The sequence below is a fragment of the Cucumis melo genome, chromosome 5, assembly GCF_025177605.1.
Source record: "Cucumis melo cultivar AY chromosome 5, USDA_Cmelo_AY_1.0, whole genome shotgun sequence".
NCBI classification, from domain to species: domain Eukaryota; kingdom Viridiplantae; phylum Streptophyta; class Magnoliopsida; order Cucurbitales; family Cucurbitaceae; genus Cucumis; species Cucumis melo.
In genome coordinates, this window is record NC_066861.1 from 3,752,732 (window position 1) to 3,772,340 (window position 19,609).

At 36.7% G+C, this 19,609-nt stretch overlaps 2 protein-coding genes across 9 annotated transcripts in view; one reads left to right on the plus strand and one right to left on the minus strand.

The window, feature by feature from the left end:
- The first annotated feature begins 333 nt into the window (after positions 1-333).
- On the plus strand, positions 334-5,983 carry LOC103491270 (ETO1-like protein 1). Its single transcript, XM_008451147.3, has 6 exons — positions 334-749; positions 1,104-1,305; positions 1,412-3,133; positions 3,934-4,225; positions 4,703-5,012; positions 5,572-5,983. Exons 2-6 carry the CDS (start codon positions 1,178-1,180, stop codon positions 5,790-5,792), a joined length of 2,673 nt encoding a protein of 890 aa, XP_008449369.1. The 5' UTR covers positions 334-749; positions 1,104-1,177; the 3' UTR covers positions 5,793-5,983.
- Positions 5,984-6,653: 670 nt separating this feature from the next.
- LOC103491659 (probable protein phosphatase 2C 51) overlaps positions 6,654-19,609 on the minus strand; it is a 33,703-nt gene continuing 20,747 nt past the window's right edge. For 3 of the 8 annotated variants that reach the window (XM_051085234.1, XM_051085228.1, XM_051085232.1), the window contains 7 exons: positions 18,885-19,028; positions 13,964-14,036; positions 12,845-12,927; positions 8,328-8,382; positions 7,887-7,955; positions 7,206-7,325; positions 6,654-7,127 (listed from right to left, as the gene is read on the minus strand). In XM_051085234.1, the coding sequence (XP_050941191.1) occupies positions 7,257-7,325; positions 7,887-7,955; positions 8,328-8,382; positions 12,845-12,927; positions 13,964-14,036; positions 18,885-19,028 (493 nt within the window). In that variant the 3' untranslated portion in view covers positions 6,654-7,127; positions 7,206-7,256. Of the gene's footprint in view, positions 7,128-7,205; positions 7,326-7,886; positions 7,956-8,327; positions 8,383-12,844; positions 12,928-13,963; positions 14,037-17,328; positions 19,029-19,609 lie in introns of those variants that run through there. The other 5 variants (XM_051085229.1, XM_051085230.1, XM_051085231.1 and 2 more) reach the window with 5 other exon arrangements.

Consider the following 19,609-nt stretch of genomic DNA (forward strand, 5'->3'; position numbering starts at 1 on the left):
ACATTTTTTTAATATATTTGCAGACATCCATATACATTTAGAGTAAAAGTGGATATAAAATGAGAATGTAGAGTTTGTAAATTAAATGAAAAGAAAACGATAAGTTGAGAGTGAAAATGGGATATCTTTCGTACCCAAATATATTATAGGATTTTATATATATATATAAAAAAAAACAATCATAGGAGGAGGACCAAATTGGAAAAGAAACAGAATACGAAATGAAACGACAGCGTTTCACCAAGCCCTTGGGGCCTTTGGCGGGTTGAAAATTTCCATTCCAATCCAGCATTGAAAATACATATAAAAAAAAAAAAAAAAAAAAAATTGGCTCAACGAAAACAGTGGTTGGGTGGATGCAATCTTCTTTTCTGGAGACTCCAACGGAAAGAACGTGAGAAAGGAAAACAAAAAGAAGACAACTTTCCTTTTTACCAAACACACAAAAAAAAAAAAAAAAAAAAGAAGAAAAAAAAAAAACAGAGAAAAGAAGAAAAAGAAAGAAATGTTTAAAACTCCATTTTTCTCTTCTTCTTCTTCTCTTCTTCTTCTTCTTCTCCTCCTCCTCTCGTAGTAGTAATAATAATAATAATAATAATTACAATAATTTCAATTTGATCTTCACGATTCCAGACCTCAACTTCTAATTCTTTCCCCCCTCCCCCCCTACCATCTATGAAGGAGTTGGATGGATCCTTTTCTCGGTTTCTTCAACCAGCTTCTCCTTCTCAGATCTTACCTTATCTCTGGTTTGTTTTCTTCATTTCTTCATATACATTCTTAATCTCCCTTCTCCTCGTTTCTCTGATTCATTATGTATTCCTTTTCATTCTTCTTCTTCTTTTAATTGCTTGGATTTTTATTGATTGATTGATTTTATTTTATTTTATTTTATTGAGTTGCAATTTTCTGTTTTTTTTCTTTTTTTTTTTTTAAGAAGAGATTTTGAGTTGCTTTTCTGTTGTTTTAGAATCTGTGTTGTATACTTGGGAATGGAATTTTTGATCAGATTAGGTTTCTGCGATCTGATGATTTTGTTAGTTTGTAATTTTTTTTTAATGTTTCTGTGTTTTTTTTTTTTTTTTCTTTTTGGTGTTCGTTAGGTTAGTTCGATTGGGGAAAGATAGCCATCTGGCAATTTTAGAGATCTGGAAGTCGTGTTGATCTCTTGTGTACGATGAGGACTTTCTTCCCTTCCGAGTCCTGTAAAGAAACGCAGCTTAATGCTTTCTATCCACAAGCTTGGCTCCAGGTTGAAAGAGGGAAGCTTTCTAAACTCTCCTTACACTCCTCTTCCTCGTCCATGTAAGATATATATTTATGTGTTTCTTTTCTCTCTTTTATTAATATTTTGTAGTATTGTTTTTTTTTACCGCAATTTAATTTCTTAGGGTTGATTAAATTGTTGTAGAGAATCTCTTATCAAGGTCCCTGAGCCACCAATTCTGCCGTACTTCAAACCTGTTGATTATGTAGAAGTTTTAGCTCAAATTCATGAAGAACTTGAGTCATGTCCTGCCCATGAGAGATCGAACCTCTATTTGCTTCAGTTTCAGGTCTTTAGGGGGCTTGGCGAGGTTAAACTTATGCGAAGAAGTCTTCGCTCTGCTTGGCAGAAAGCTAGCATTGTTCACGAAAAGCTTATATTTGGAGCATGGTTAAAATATGAAAAGCAAGGGGAAGAGATTATTACTGACTTACTTGCAACTTGTGAAAAATGTGCACAAGAGTATGGACCTGTCGAAATTGCTACCCAATTCCCTCTAGATACTGGGGTAGATGCTGGAAATCCCTACGACAATTGTGCAGCTGATGGGAAACCAATATCAAAACATGTCACTTTTAAAATTAATGATGAGGATATTATTTGTGATAGGGAGAAAATTTCAGGTCTCTCAGCTCCTTTTCATGCTATGCTTAATGGATGCTTCACTGAATCAAACCGTGAGGTAATTGATCTGTCTGAAAACAATCTTTCCCCATCAGGAATGAGGGCTATAAGGGAGTTCAGTAACACAGGGAACTTGGGTGAAGTTTCTCCAGACCTTTTGTTGGAAATTTTGATTTTTGCAAATAAGTTCTGTTGTGAAAGGCTCAAAGATGATTGTGATAGAAAACTTGCATCTCTTGCATCCACTAGAGAAGATGCTGTGGAGCTCATGGACTATGCCCTTGAAGAAAGTTGCCATATTCTTGCTGCATCATGTCTGCAAACTTTTCTTAATGATCTTCCTGATTGCTTGAGTGATCATCGCGTGGTGGATATATTTATGCATGCCAATAGAGAACAACGATCAATTATGGTGGGTCATGCCTCGTTTTCCCTTTATTGTTTATTAAGTGAAGTTTTCATTAACCTCGATCCTCGATCAGAGAATACGGCTTGTTTCCTAGAAAGGTTGGTGGAATTCGCCGAAACTGATAGGCAGAGACTCTTTGCTTGTCATCAATTGGGATGTGTAAGGCTCTTAAGGAAAGAGTATGATGAAGCCAAACGTCTATTTGAGGCTGCTTTTAATGCAGGCCATATTTATTCTGTTGTTGGGTTGGCTCGGTTAAGCCAAATAAATGGTAACAAGCAATGGTCCTATGACAAGCTGACGTCTGTTATCTCTACTGGTGTCCCACTTGGGTGGATGTATCAGGAGAGATCATTATATTGTGATGCCAATAAAAAATTGGCAGATCTTGAGAAAGCAACTGACTTGGATCCGACTCTGACTTACCCCTATATGTATCGAGCTGCTTCCTTAATGAGGAAACAGGATGTTCATGCAGCTCTTGCGGAAATCAACCGTATTCTTGGATTTAAACTTGCACTTGAATGTTTGGAACTCCGATTTTGCTTCTACCTTGCTCTTGAAGATTATCAAGCAGCAATCTGTGACATTCAAGCCATTCTTACTCTCTCCCCTGATTACCGGATGTTTGAGGGGAAAGCAGCCGCATCGCAACTCAGAACCCTTGTGCGTGAGCATGTTAGTAATTGGACAACAGCAGATTGCTGGATTCAATTGTATGATAGATGGTCTTCAGTTGATGATATCGGGTCTCTGTCTGTAATCTACCAGATGCTCGAGTCTGATGCGGCAAAAGGTGTTCTGTACTTCAGGCAGTCCTTGCTTCTTCTACGGTATGCCATTAACTTCAGCTTGTAACTTCTTTTTCTTTTTGTTATTTGCGTGTGTTTTGTGTCTAGGCTTTAGATGACATATTTTCTTCATTTATTATGATTGTTATTTTTTTAGTTAATTAAGTAATTACTTATTTGTTTTATTTGGACACGAAGCTTTAGATTGTTTTTTCTATCACTGTTTACTCAGTCAAAATAGATTTTGGTAGATTGTTGGGAATATGCTAATTATTTTAGACAAGGGCATTTGCTAAATGAGTAGCATCTAACATGTAAACTTCATTACAAAATCTATTCATTCTGAATGCATAACCAACGGCAAGACAGGTAAGCTCTGGACTCGGGCTGTTGATTTCAAACTTATACATGCTACTCATCTCAAATTAACGTGAGAATATGCTTTCTTGGCACATTCAGCATATGATCAGCTTTGATAAAAGGCTTTAACATCATAACTGTAAATTGCGAGAACATTATTTATTCTGGAAATGTCATTTTGAAATGAGAGATCTGGATCAACACTAAACGAACTGGAGTTTTAGTCTGGATTCTTAGCCACTTCTAATTGCTTAAATTCTTTAGTGTGTCTGCATAGTATATCCTATCTACTTCAACTGAATAAATATAAAAGAATTAACAATAGACTCCCTTATTTTACAACTTTTCCATGTCATTGCATATCCCTTCCTGGGCTTGCTCTCATCTCAGTTATGTGCAATAGAAGTGGCAAAGTTGATCTCTTCCAACTGGCGGTTTTTTTCTTTTTTAAGTGTTCAAGATTTCTTTTGTTGACTTATCAGGTTGAACTGTCCTGAAGCTGCCATGCGAAGTTTGCAATTAGCTCGTCAACATGCATCCAGCGAACACGAGAGGCTGGTTTATGAGGGTTGGATCCTGTATGATACAGGCCATTGTGAGGAAGGGCTCCAAAAGGCTGAGGAATCAATTAAAATTAAGAGATCCTTTGAAGCCTTCTTTTTGAAGGCCTATGCACTGGCTGACTCAAGCCAAGATCCGTCTTGTTCTTCTACAGTTATTTCTCTCCTAGAAGATGCTTTGAAGTGCCCTTCGGATAGGTTGCGCAAAGGTCAGGTATGGTTTTCTCAATCACCTTGGCCTTCAGAATGGAACTACTCCAACTGGTATGATCATCGATAGAATGAATATCTTGATTTGAGATGAATCTGTAACATGTCTGATAAAATTAACTAGTTATCCTTAAAAGCCTTGGCATTGTTGTGAGAGAGACTTGCTCTATTCTAATTATTTACAGTTTGATACTTTGTAGTTACCCCTTTCCATTTATCATATTGCTAATTGGATGGGGACCTTTTTCTAGAACTCCAGCCTTCTAAGTTTTTGCCTATTTAGATTTCTAGCTTCTCCGTTGTGGCTGTCATTCAGTAAATGCTTATATTGATGATAAGTCTGAAGGACTAAAGATATATATGGAGCATTAGCATAAAAGTTTAATATTTGTTATTTATTGTGCTTTGGCCAGCTTGCCATTCGGTTCTGACTTATATTGAAAATTTGTCTTAAGTCATGGAACTGGCCTTTTTTTTTCAGGCACTAAACAATCTTGGAAGTGTTTATGTTGATTGTGGGAAGCTAGACTTGGCGGCTGACTGCTACATTAATGCCCTCAAAATTCGTCACACTCGAGCGCATCAAGGGCTTGCTCGGGTTCATTATCTAAGAAATGATAAGGCTGCTGCATATGAGGAGATGACCAAACTAATTGAGAAAGCACGCAATAATGCATCTGCATACGAGAAGAGATCTGAGTACGGTGACCGTGACTTGACCAAAGCAGATCTAGATATGGTTACTCAATTGGACCCTCTTCGGGTGTACCCATACAGATACCGTGCCGCAGGTACTCATATCCTTCAATTTCTGATCTCGACCTTTTTCCTTTTTCTCCTGGAATTAGGAGATCATTATTTGCCTTATATTTCAAGCCACATTAAGCACAAACTATTTGTTGTGAGAATAATGCTTAACAATAATATGGCTCATAAGTTGGAGTTGCGAAGTTTTGGGAGATGTGAAGTTTTGGTCTCACGTATTAAAGATTAATAAGACGTAGAATTTTTTTGGATCAAATAAGGAGTAAACAGACTTTCTATTACTCAACTCCGAACAAAACACTTCATGTTTTTAACCAATCTAATCACTTAACGGTGTTAGATCACCATGATAATAATTGATAATAATTAATTGAGGAACAGCCGGCCCAACAAGAGAAGTTGACACAATATGGCATAAACGTGGACGAGGACATGTCACTAATAATTAATTTGGATTTTGACTTTTTTTAGATGGATTGTATTAGAGTCGGTTGCGCTTTCAGTTTGAACAAGCCAATAATTTTATGTTGAATTTATTCACTGTTTCATGTTTGTAAACTAAATGATTTTTTTCTATGGGAATAGTGTTGATGGATAGCCACAAGGTAGACGAAGCAATTGCCGAACTATCAAGGGCAATAGCATTCAAAGCAGACCTTCACCTTCTACACCTACGAGCAGCATTCCACGAGCATACTAATGATGTATTGGGGGCTCTTCGGGATTGTCGAGCTGCTCTTTCGGTTGACCCAAACCATCAAGAAATGCTGGAGCTTCATAGCCGGGTAAACAGCCATGAACCATGAGTGTGTAGAATGGGTGATTAAAACAAAATGCCAAAGTTGCAATATCATCAGCACAATGTATACTAGAGGATGTGTATGTAACGACCATTTCATAGATTTTTTCCCCCATATTTCAGGTTTTGTAAGTTTATATTTGTAAGATTTTTGGTAATTATAATCAATTAATGTAAAATCATCTGTTTCCTTTTCTATGTTCTTAATGTATTGTGATGAATCAATGTAAAGCGGCTCAAAACAGTGGGGATGAAATCTAATTATTTCCAACTCTTAAAAAGAAGAAAATTTGGGTTTGTTTTTTCCCCCTCCTTCCCAACTACTACGATCTTTAAACCCTAATTTGTTTATAGATTATCAAGTTAATTGAATTGGCATCAACAAAAAGTGATAAGTATTGCATGCATTGGCAAGAAAAACCTCCGCCAGAACTCAATCCCTTCCAGAACTCCTACAGTTAAAGCTTCCGCCAGTTTTTCTATACCTATACCATGTGACCAACTCGTTCTATGAACTCAAGCTGTTGAGGACAAAAGGAATGAAGTTATAAATAAGATATAAATATAGCAATCAAATTTAAATCATTAGCTAATACACAATGCAAGAGTAAAAATATACCAAAATTTAGATCCAAGTCTTAGAATCTACCAATGATAGACCCTGTTGCAAGTAAAAATCTATCAACAATAAAGTTTCTCTAATAAGAATTATTGGCAACATTCAATTTTCACAAATCCAAAACTCAGTCAAGTTCTTTATTTATTTTAAGAAACCAAAATTTTATACATCAAGGATATGCAAACAAAAAAAAAACATCCCCACAAAAGAAGCACCACCAAACTATAACAAGGAATTCCAATCCAATCATTAAAGAAACACTTAGATCCTAATTGTTAATTAGAACAGACCTTGAAAGGTAGTAATTTACATGACCTTCCATCTTAGAGCGGAAAGTTTGATCAATCTCCATAATTGTTGTACTAAAAAAAATTCACGAGAACTTTCTAACATAAGAATACAAACATGTCAAAGGCCTCACACAAATAACTTCAGAACTCAAAGTCATCTCATTTGTAATTACCGTTAAATTACAAATTACAACCTTTACATAAATAAGATATTAGTACAACACCAAAAGAACATCTCGATTCTTGGTCAAGTAAGCATCATCAGTTTGCAGTATTGTTGGATTACTCAAGAAGAGCCAATAATCGGCGCTATATGGGCCTCTAAATAAGCTCCATCCAGCATGCTTCCGGTACTCTTATTCACAAGAATGTCGTATTCTCAATAGATGAAAAATAATGCATCAATTGAGCTTCTGACTGTCAGCATTAAAACCTGCTAACATGTAAGAGAGAATTAGACATATTGTAAACCAACGTTCACTATTATATGGGACAGTCGAAAAAGGGGTACCTTTGGTGGAAGAATAACTAGTCTATGTATAACAAATCTCAAACAGCAAACTCATCCTCCTTTAGGAGAGGGGCGGAAATAAGGATGTTGCAAAGCATCATTGACATTTAAACGGTCCTCCTACAATTCATGCATTTCAAAACATTCGAGTTAACGAATTACTCCAGAAATATGATAGGACACCATAAAGTAAAAAGATAAAAAGAAACTATTTACGAAGAACACAATCCGGCCCATGATTCTTTCAAAATGCCTCAGCACACTACACGATATGATAGGGCACCAGGAAGCAAAAAGAAAAAAGAAAAAAAAAACTATTCACTAAGAACACTATCTGGCCCAGAATTCTTTCAAAATGCGCTACTTATGCCTTGGAAAACAACACCAATGACATTGCTGGGGGAATAAATATAGAAAAAGCTGAAAAAGTTCGGTACACAAATATACAGGAACTGTAACTTCCTGTCGTTGACAACCCAATTTCTTTGGTTTGAACATAAAATTCTAGATTTGCATATGCATGTCTTCTTAAATGCCTTTGGATAAGCCCAAGGATAAAAATGCTAGTCTCATGATAGCACACACCAATAAAATAATTATTCCAGACAAAATTTTCAACATAAAAAACATTATCTGGATTTTTTTTCACAGGTAATTTAGAGAGGAAGATTCTGAAAGTATAAACAACTTCCAGGAGAACTTTTTTCCTCGATCCAATTTATACCACACCACCACCACCACATGCGAGATCTGTTTCAAAAGGTTATTGATGCAATATTTTAATCCTTTGAACAATAAGAGGCTTATAAGGCTTATGACATTATGAAAACAAACCAAGGTTTAACGTCCCCACTCATGTAATGATTAGAATAATAGAATTTATCTGCACCATTCTTTTAAAATATAAAAAGATTGAGTAGTGACCATTGAACATTGATTTTTTTACTCCCTTTTTATACTTCTATATGACTATTATGATTAATATTTTAGGCTTGAGGCTTATACCTCACCTCTTCAAGAGAAAAAGGCTTGAGCCTTTTAAAACATTGTTCAAGATGAGTGCTTCCAATAGCAAATATTTAATAAAAACTAAACCTTCCTACTTCCACAACAAAAACTTACTGGATTCCATTGTAGTAGATTGCGGACCAATCGTAGAGACCAAACATTTGGAAACCTGATACCACAGTAAAATTATGATGAGTAACAAATTAGTATTAAATCTAGAATGATGAAAGTATGTCACATTCCCTTTGTTAAACTATTCACGTTCCTTGATGGCTGAAAGCCAACCTCTGCTATACCAAGTTGAAAAAGAAAAAATCCCACATTGTCTCCAGTTTGAGCTCTGTTGAGTGTTGATGTAAAAGTAACATACGCAGCTCATATAAAGTGTTTCACGTAGGGTTTAAGATCATACTTCAAAAGTGCACAAATCAACCCCCCCCCCCCCCCCCCCCAAATTAAAAGGAAACAGGATCCAATCAAGCAACATGAAACTTGAGTAACTAAAAAAATACTTCAATTGACCGATGTCAAAAGGGAGATATAGAACCTAACAACAAGGGCCCATACATTTCTAAAATTGTCAGGAATAACACAGTTCACAGTTAAGTTTTCAACTTACAAAACTAGCGCCCTATTTAAAAATTTGTTACGCTAGTATTTCTCGCTACATCTCACTTGAGCACTGAGATTTACTAAAAAATATAACTTTGCTAACTTTTTCTATTTTATCGATAATTATTGGAATTCTCAGCGAAATCTAGGGTAGTATTAACATCAAGATTCAACCCATTTTTTCAAATATATGTAATATTTCTAAAATTTACACCAAACCTTAAATATTTTAAAATCAAACTTTGCAAATGAAAAAAAATCAAGATTTGGGAAATAGAGAATCTCAGTGTTATCTCAGGTTAGAATGAGATTCTATATATTGGGTTTTCTCAAACAGCCTTGGACAGATTAATTTTGGAAAAATAAGGAAGAAGAAAAAGATGAGAATTAAGAAGATGAATGCTAAGAAAAAAGAGTCGGAGACATTGTAATGGTGGTGGAGAGAATTTGTAAGAGCTTTTTTTTTTGGGGGGGTGTCTGGGAGATTAACACCGAGAGATCATGGGGAGCTTGAAGGAGTACTGCCAATGAATGTTCTCGCCGGTGGCGAGAGTGTTGGACAGTGAGAAGAGTTAGGCAGCAGCCAACAAGCAGGTTAGGGCGGAGAGAGTTTGGGCAGCAAGAAAAAAGGTGGAGAAATGGTGTGAAATGTTGAAGGGTTGAAAACAAAAAATAGACTCAAGAAAAAAAGAACCCTAAAAATGGTGAGGTCGAACCTAATTAGGCTTTTTCTAATCAGATTTAAGCCATGTCTCACCCGTGTCTTTGGAGTGTCAAATTCGTTCGGAAATAAAAACAATAATAAAATAATTGGCGTGTTAGGGTCGGAAACGTGTCAGACATTGACACTTGGCCAACTTAGGGGTCAAGGTCTGGTGCCATTAACTTCTTCAACAATCTTTTCGACAATTTTAATAATATATTGAATAAACAAAAAAGTTCCAAAGTACATAATAGCCTCTTACACTCGTAGGGGTGTGAATGCTAGACCTTGGAAGTTGCTATTCTTTCAAAGCCATTATTTATATATATTGATTATGCCGAAGGAGTAGGATGAACTACTACTTTTTTATTCATACATCCGTAAATCCAGTCAAAGGACTGGTGTACAGGATTAGGCTCGGGACAAAGGCCCCAGGCACGAGGAAGAAAGCGAATCCGGATCAGTCGGTGCAAATCCAATCATCTCAATTTAATAGACAGCAATCCCAGAAGAAGAAAGCCTAGGGGTTAGAAGTAGCATCAAGCTATAAGAATGAGAATAGCTAGTCTGACGAGGGACGAGGGAGGGTATTATAGAAGCCCAAGGAGCGGTAGTGGATCTTTCACTATTAGAAAGTAGGGCCAAGGACCGGAGACCTACGGCAAGGAAGAAAGAGAAAGCCAAGGGACCCTATCTTAATCAGTATCTCATGCAGCGGAATTACTTGGGTGCTGCGGATAGGGTCTCATATGCTCCACCAGAATCCCTATCTTTTCTTATGGTGGGAAAAAATAGACCTTAAAGAAACCGCTAAAAATAAATACATAAATGGAAAACACCGAAAAGAAAAATAATAATGGAAAATAATAATAAACCATAAACTCTAATTTCCTCTTAACACCTTCCCTCATACTCAAGGTGGTAGAATAGCGAGCAACTTGAGTTTGTGAAGAAAACTTTCGAATCAAATCGGCAGATCTAGGATAGAACCAAAAACCTACGTAGAACGAAATAAGAACTTCTAAGAAACTCTAAACCGCAAAGAATGGGACCAGAAACTTCTGGGATAGAAACATGGATTCTCATGTAGAGATCTATGACAAAACCTACAAAGAACGAAACAAAAACTCATGCCCGAAATAAAGATGCTCATAAACAAAACTCAAACGACTGATTTGACTAAGACTGATATGAAGAAGACAGAGCAAAGACCAGAATTTCTTTTTTCAAAAGTGGAATTGCCCTATAATTGAAACTAAACCAAATTGGACCAAAGTGACCTAAACCAATCAGATTAAATCAAACCAAATTGAAACCAGTTTGGCCGAAGTAAACTAAACAGGTCTAACTGAATCAGATTGAACCAAACTTGACTGAGAGAACTGAATCAAGCTTGAACAGAACATTAAATATAGCTAGAATCACGGCAAAATTGAGACCCACGAACAAAGAGTTGCAAACAATCATAGACAGATCTGGACGACGGCACAAAGCAGTAGGTGGGCGGTGAATCGAATCTGGATTTGTGCGAGCTCAACGAATTGAATCTGTGGTAGCAAAGCAAATTTGAGGCAGTGGTGCGGGCTAAGTTGGAGAGACGTTGGGAAGGCTAAGATGCCGTTGATCTGGGCAGATTGTGGATTCAGACGGCAGCTCAAGGACTAAGGGAGACTGCGACTGATCTGGAGCAATACAGGGTTGTGTGGTGAAAGCAGCGATGTGAGTCTGAGCAAATCTTGTCACAAATCGGATCTGAAACGAGGAGTGGATTGTATTTGGCAGTGGCTAATGAGAGGTCAGATTTAGACGTGGGTCTGCCTCAGTCGAAAACCTTCCTTTTGATAGAGATAGAGAGGCCAGAAGTGGCAGTGGCAGCTAAGTTTCAATAAGATAAAACCCTAGAGCTCTGATATCATAATAATTTTAATAATATTACCTCTATTAAAATCTTTATTTCAATCGTTGTACGCATTCTGTTTAGCTTGGATTCTCTTCACTGCAATTTGTCAGATTAAGCATTTTTGTGGCAACGTTTTCCAACCCCATGAAGTACTCTCCAACGGCTTCGAAGGTTTTTCTAGACCAGTAGTCCAAAGAAAGGTTTCTTATTCTCGACCAACCTCCAAACCCTCCATTGCCGATGGCCGGTTGTGTTTAAGTCTATCCCATTCTTCGAACTTAAGGTGGAACGGTGCCATCTCCCTAGTTCATTGATGAAGTCTTCAATCGAGCCTTGGTCTGGACTGATAAGAGCGCTTTCATCGAACAGTGGGTTGATGATAATTCTTGTTCGGACAAAGATTTCTAGCATTTTTTAGATTTCTCTCCAATCATCAAAGGCAAAGAGCCTTGTGACAATCCAAAGATGTTCAAACTTTGCTCGAATGACATCCGTACTTTTTTATCACCCATTGGCTCTGTTTTGTTCTCTTCAAAGCAGAGGAAGCCTGAGAACTTTCTCCTCCATCTTTGGTGACAGTTTGAAAGTCGACTTTATTAGCACTCTGTTTTTCTTTCTTTTTGTCATAGGCTGTGTTACCCTCTGATTTTACCTTATCTGTGTAGCTTGTACTCTTAGCCTGTGTTGGATGTTGAGTCATGGCATTTTTACGCAAGTACCATTTTATATATTCTGCTTTTGGAAGGAAACTCTCCAGCAATATGTGAGAGGCCATCCACTCCTGTTTGACTTCCTTCGAGCACACCCGAATGTCGGAGTGTCCATCTGACATTGGCCAAAAGTCACAACATAGCACCCATCCCCCTTTTGTCCTGAACTTTGACAGCTTTTAATAATTCCATACTGCTTCATGGAACCAGCTCAACTGTGCTCCTGATACTGACAAAATTCTTTGAGCTTCCACTTCTTCAACACGAAAGCCATCATCTTCTGACCAAATGCAATAATGTGACAAAAGAACTTTGCAGCTTTCCACTTCCATTGTGAATGCACCTTGGTGGATCACCAAAACAGGTAGCTAGAAACGCCGGACAGGAAAAAGGCCGGAAGGGGATGGGAGAGAGGACTCACCTATAACTGACAGCCTTTGTCACACATTACCTACCTTCTAAGGAGCATGTGATAACTCCACACAATATAAACGACGTCTCCTAACAAGTACTAAGTTAAAGTTTCAGATTGTCAGAGAACACAAATAATAAAGTAAGGGCGACTTTTGGAAATATAGATAATAAGATGCACATTGGTATAAGACACATTTCAAATGATTTGTAAAAGACTGCATTATATCAGAATACCATTCAGAAAAGCAAAATGAATAAAATAAAATAATAATAATAATAATAATAGACTGACCCGAGTTTAAGAGGATCTCTACTCTTTATTTGGCGGGCAAAAACTTCTTCAGAGCATTGCCAGGATGCTGGGGAATCTCCTTGCTGGATTATAATAGATGACAATCCCATTAGTGTCAACCAAATGTCTAACCACATACGGAAACATTGTGTACATCAAAGAAAAATGAGTAACAATTCAAATGTGCACATATGCAAGTAACATTGATATCAATGCATAGATGTCTTAACAATGTCAGTACATATCAAACTATTTGCATGGGGTATAAACCGTTCGTCTAAAGAGAAAATTATGAGACAAAACATAAGTATGACTGTCTGAGTGCATGTATGTATATTGGTTTTAAATGTCTCAACTGTAACTCAAACACAAACAAACAAAAAAAAAATCAAAAGGACGATATCTACTGTGTAAGCCTGTGAATAACATATCCCTCATGCAAATAGATTGCAAAGCAACTACATTTGAAGAATATTATTGGTTATTTAGTCTCTCCTCTTCCGTACAAACTCCCATATTAAAAGAAAAATGTAAGAAAATAAGTTACTGGTTAAAAATAACTGAAAATGTAAAAAGCACCCAGAAAGGGCAGAGAAATGAGGTAAAAAGAAAGACACTTGAGAAAGGAAGACCACTGCTTCAAGAACTTATATAACAGCAACCATCGAGAATCTCCCAAAGTCATGAGTCCACAACTACTAAGGAACCCTCCCTACCACAAAAAAAAATTGAATTTTCCCCAAACCTCCAAAGCCACTCATTGAGAAATAGAATGCTATATTTCTATTCCGGATGCCAAGCAGAATAGCTTATCTCATACATTGCCCCTCTTTCCTTACATTCACATGCACTAACCATTCCATTTTCAATCCCTCCAACTATCATCTCAACCAGTCTAGTCCTAAACCAACTAACCACAGTATCAATCTCTCTTGTACTTTGAGCATTAGTCTCTTTTGTTATATTGATAAAAGGCTCATTTCTGTTTCAAAAACTAACCACAATACGAGATTGCATCAGACAACAAAGTTATCTAAAAACTATGCAAACGTTGGGAAAGAGAAAAAGGAACACATGATATACAATAGAAATTTACGAAGGTAAAGTCAAATAACTAACATGACCACTTTTTTGATAACTTCTTGAGGAGCTCCCAGGAATTAAAATGCACAACTCCATGAACGACCTAAGCCTGCAACAAAAATCTACATAAACAAACAATTTGATGCGTCTTTAAATGCATTTTTGTCTTTGATTTCTTATTAGAAAGCTGGTAAATAAACTAATTGTTGAGGAAAATTATATTAAACCTTTTCTATTTTCCATTCCCCCCGCCTACTACAGATCATTTTCACCTTCTTTCTTTCTTTTTAACACAAGACCACTTTTAATGGATGACATGGAAAAGAGAGACTAATGCTCAATAGATCCAGAACTCCACAAACGAGGAAAAAGTAAATAAGGGACCATTCAACAATCAAAATATATGTAAACTCCAAAAACAGAAAATACATAGATATAAAGAGAACAAAAGTTGAACTAGTAAGGGAAAACTGAAAAGGCTGGACAATTGAGACTGACATCCTGAGAAGAGTATCCAATAAAAGTTATAGAAAGATAGCAGCAAAACGAGGGGTTGAGACAAGTTGAGACAGACACCACTTCTCTTCAAAACTTCTTAGGTTCCTTTCCATCTACAAGCCTGATAGCATATCTTTTAGGGAGTAATCTAAATAAGATGTGGTCTCACTAAAAGAGGACCCTCAAGCAGCTGAAGCACATTGTTTTGACACTTGAGTCAAAAACCCAAGAAAATCAAAAGAAATTCAGAAGCTTGCACAAAAAATTGTAAGAGAAAGGACAGGTAAAACTAGAATTAACATCCCCTTCTTTTAGCCACTGAAGCTTGCATTTTTGTTGTTAAGTTTCGCTCTTCAATAAAATAAAGACCATAAATTCACCTTAGGCCAAATAAAGAACTTATAACTCTTGAGAAGAAAGAACATCCACTTCAACTTTATTATCAATGTTTTAATTTCAACTAAAACTAAAAGATTCTGCTCCACCGATTTCTGCTGAGATTCTTGGCTGTGAAGCCAATTCTTAAGCACTGGCTTGAGGTTCCAGATCTTAGAGTGAATAACAAAACCAGTCCAACCACTAGAGGAATCCTCCGACAAAGTTTGTCGAATAATCTCACAGCATTCTTTGTTAGATAACCAAGAATTGTAAAACAAGAAGGTGATGGTCCCCATGTGAAGTTCCCGGTTCCAATATTTTCACTTTCAACTTTCTTTTTGTAGAAGCAACTTTCATTGAGAAAAAAAGAAAGAATACAAGGACATACCAAAGGTCATCCCCAACAAAAGGAGCCCCACTAAGGGAAGAGGATCCAACAACGGTTAATGTCTCCTAGCGAATAGTTACAAAAAAGCTTCGAAACTGAAACGCAAAAGAATACATGAAATCTCATCAAAGACCAAACCTCACAAGGGTCCCTATCCTTCCCTCAAAAAACTTTTTCGTTCCTCTGCCCCCAAATATTCCACATAATCGTGCACATCCCAACAAGCAATAGAAAATGTCCTTTCTCTTTGAAAAGCAGATGGAAGAGGAGCACCTCGATCGTCGCACAAACATCTCTCTGACCATCAATGCTAACATCCAACTGCTGCAAGAACAAGCTCCACACAGACCTCGCATATTGGCAACCCCAAAAGAAATGATCCAGGTTTTCCACTGCCTTCGACAAAGAATGCAGCAAAAAGGCCCACAAGCGAAGTTTTCCTCCTAGCAAGTCTATCAAAAGTGTTCGCACGACCAAACAAGACTAGCCAGATAAAAACTTGATTTTCTTAGGGTTCTTAATCCTCCAAATGGTATCAAACACAAACTTCCCAATGGGAGAGGGATCCATAAGCAATCTGAAGAAGGATTTACAAGAAAATCCCTCCCTAGATAGGACTCCAAAGATGAACATACCTTCTCTCTCCCTAAAGGAGCACGCCTCCAATAAAGAAAGCAGAGAAGTAACCCCCATTGTTTCCTTAATGGACAAATTACAATGAAACCCGAAGGAAAAGCCCCACAAATGAATATCTATGATCCCAATCTTATGATGACTCCAATTTTAAATAATTAATTCAATTGGTTTAATTATCTAAAATTGAAGTCATCATAAGATTGGTTTAATTATTTAAAAGCCCCACAATTGGTTTCAAAGATGAGAAATTTGAGAAAATATTGTAATGTGAATTTTCTCTCTTCTCTCTCCTCTCCCCTCCCTTCCTTCCTTTAGTCCCCAACCACACTCTGGCCCCTTTTCCTCTTCCGGCATTCTCTCCTTCTTCGATGAGAACCCTAAGTCTGTTTTTCTCGTCCATCCCTATTAAGTGGCAGTTTGGTTTTGGAGATAATGGAACTAAAAAGCTGCAAAGTAGTGAATGCCCCTTACTATATTTGGTTCGACAAGGAATACTTTCATATTGAAGATGTAGAAGCTCGAAAGATCTTGACGTGTCAGACACTCAACTTAGATGGTTCTTGGAGGAGATTTCAAAATTCTTGCGTGGCCCTCATAATGGTTTTCTTCTTCGAAAAGGTTTTGATGAGTTTGGAAGTACAGGGCTCTTAAAATTTGTCAAAAGTAGGTTCGGCTATGAGGTGTAAAGCTTGGAAGAGGAACAGAGAACAGTCTTTCATCCATATTTGTTCAAGTGTCCTCGACAGGGTTGGAAATCCTTTCACAAAATTCTGGGAAGTTCTTGATGAAGCAGATTATTTGATTTGGTACAAAAAACATCTCTAGACCTCCTCACAGCTTCCCTCCGAGACACTAGGAGCAAGCTATGCTAAAATGGTGAAGTTTAACGGATCCTCCATCTAGGAGTTGGTAAAACAGAGTACTCCTTCCCCTGTTCTATGAGAATTTCAGAGTGCAACTCAGCATGGGGTGATAAAAAATTCGGAAGTTTTTAAAGAAGACTTCAATAATCTATGGATTATTTCAAGATTATTTTCGTTCGATGATTGGAAGGAAAGTAGAAAAACCTTGGACGATCTTTTTCAATAAAAAATAATTATTAATCCATTTTTTGCAAAAAAAAAATGCTTTGATTAAATTGGTTGAAGGTTCTCTAGAAGAGTTCGTTGGAAAAGAAGAGTTATGGCAAGTAATGGATACTTTTCATTTAAAGTTTGAGAAATAGAGCAAAAGTAGACATAGCAGACCATCAGTTATTGAAGGCTACGGAGAATGGATTAAAATAAAAACCTCCCTCTTGATAATCGAAGCAATGATAATCAGAGCAGTCAGACATTCAAAGTTATAGGAGATCATTTTGGAGGTTTGGAAAATATCACTACTGAAACGCTTAATCTTCTAAATGTTTCTAAAGCAAATATTCAAGTAAAAAGAAACAAATGTGGTTTCATACCAGCAACATTAGAAATAATAGACTTCAACTAGGGGCGTTTTTTCTTACACTTGGGTAATTTTGAAATGATCGAGCCTCCTCCACTAACCAAGGGCCGTTTATCATTAGAGGACTTTTCAAACCCACTTGACCTGATGAGATCAAACCAAGCTTTGAATGATGAAGGAACCATTCAAGATTCATTCTTCCAGGAGAGGGTGGAATATCTAAGATCAATCCAAAATATTCCTTCATGTACAAGTAACCCCTTTGAAACTTTGTAACAAGGTGCTTGCCAGAATTTTGCCTCGCCAACGCCGATTACCTTCATTGAAGTGACAATGAATTTAAATTTGGACTCCAAGAAAACTAGTGTGAACACGTGTACGGGATTTGAAGAGTCACCTTTAAGGAGGAGGAGAGATTAAGAATCTTAGTTTTGAGAGGAACAAGACAGAGCAAGCTAAAGAGGATCTTTTAGTGAAGAAAGACAAAAATCAATGCGGCTGATCCTTAAAAGTTTTCTAAAGAAATTAATCCGGGCATTGTACTAATTCAAGAATAAGAGCCAGCTTTGATAAAGAATTCATAAAAAAGCATCTAGAGGTCAAAAGATGTTGGCTGGACTTTAGTTGGAAGCTTTAAGGAGTTTCGGGGGCATTCTTACAAGGTGGTATGGAGGTTTTTTCAGAGACTGACATTGCTAAAGCAGATTTCTCTTTGACAATTGGAGTAATGCGTTGAAGGCAGGACTGGCAAGACTTCGTGGATTGGAAGACTGCTTTGAGTTCCTCTGGGTATTGGATTGCATTGGCAAGATAATTTTGAGGCAGCTGTTTGCATCTTCTTGGCTTTCTCTTTCTCCTTTCATCTTGAAGATTTGGGTGTGCAAGATTTTAAATTTGAGTGGGCTAATTTTGAGAAAGTTTTAGCTTTCTATTGATGTATTGTCTTTGAGTGGTTTTGATTGGCTTGTTGATTTTCTGTTTGGAATCGTGTTTAGGTTTCCATCATATTTATGTTGCCCGAAGATAGTCTTTGTTTAAGTTTCAGCTTGTATTTTCCATTAGTTTTTTTTGCTCTTAGTATAATACTCTCGTATTTGGAGCATTAGTCTCATTATCATTAATAAAAAGGCTGATTTCCATTTAAGAAAAAAACAATTAGATAAATCATTAAATTGTTTTAAAATTTCAAATTATGCAAAACTAAATAAATAAAGAACATTCTAACTTTAGCCAAAACTCTATTTTATTCCATAATTGAAGGAAACAAATATTCTTTTATAAAAAGGCAGTTTATGTTTTAATTGAACGCTTCGCTAAAATAGCATACCAATTTCATCCAAAAGAAAAAAAGCAGCATAACATAAACAACTTTCAGAATCACAGACTACTCAAAACACTACATAACATTGCATCTTGTACAGTCTACAAACGGCAGACTACACAATTCACCCCAAACATTCTCTAGATTCACCTCCGACGACCTCTGCCTTAAAAGAATTAGGTTAATCTTACTACTCCCTTTTTTCTTTTTTGGTAAGAACTGAGCTTTCATTCAGATAAAGCATGACTGTTACAACTGACATCATGATCACAGACCTTCCTATGGAATGAACTTACTTGTATGCTAGCTGCTTTAAGCCGTCATTCCAGCCTTGAAGATGCTGGTCCAAAAGAACACGGGTTAAGTCACTTACCTGAAAAACATTGGGTGATCCTAAGATCAATTCTAACATTACTACACCAACGCTCCACATATCATACCTGTTAACATGAAACGGAGATAAATTAACTTTTTTCCATGAAGAGCAATGAAATCACAAGAAAACATAAGTAATTCACAAATATTGGCCACAAACCAAAGAAAGGAGCAACCAAAAGATGAGGACACCAATTGCTTGCTAAAAGATGGCAAAGAAAAATCAATAAAAGATTTAAGCCTTTTTTGGGATTAATTTTAGCATCATCCAAGCTGATTACGAAAGAATTTCAGCCACCTTTTGTGTTTAATAAAATAAACAAGCATCTTCCCAGCTAATTTTAAAATTTTAATTTTATTCTTAAAAATTTTGAGTTCATGTGCCAAACATCACGACAACAATTCAGTATTAAATTACCAAACATTGTGAGTACTTTAAGGTTTAGAACTGAAATTTACCAAACACAGATTTACTTTGCATTACAATTTATGAAGGCTTTTAGTTGGAAGCAATTATTTTAATAGCTACATCAATCCTAAATCGAGTCTTAGTCACTCAGGCCCTTAAAGGAGGCCTGAAATTTGCCCTCTTCTTATTTGAAACATGAGGTAAAATGAAAGAATACAAACAATAAGACAAATCTTG

Bases quoted from the DNA above. Each gene is read 5' to 3' on its own strand.
- LOC103491270 (XM_008451147.3), top strand. From the start codon at position 1,178: ATGAGGACTTTCTTCCCTTCCGAGTCCTGTAAAGAAACGCAGCTTAAT. The intron at 3,134-3,933 runs GTATGCCATTAA...TTGACTTATCAG, and splicing joins CAGTCCTTGCTTCTTCTACG to GTTGAACTGTCCTGAAGCTG. The intron at 4,226-4,702 runs GTATGGTTTTCT...TTTTTTTTTCAG, and splicing joins ATAGGTTGCGCAAAGGTCAG to GCACTAAACAATCTTGGAAG.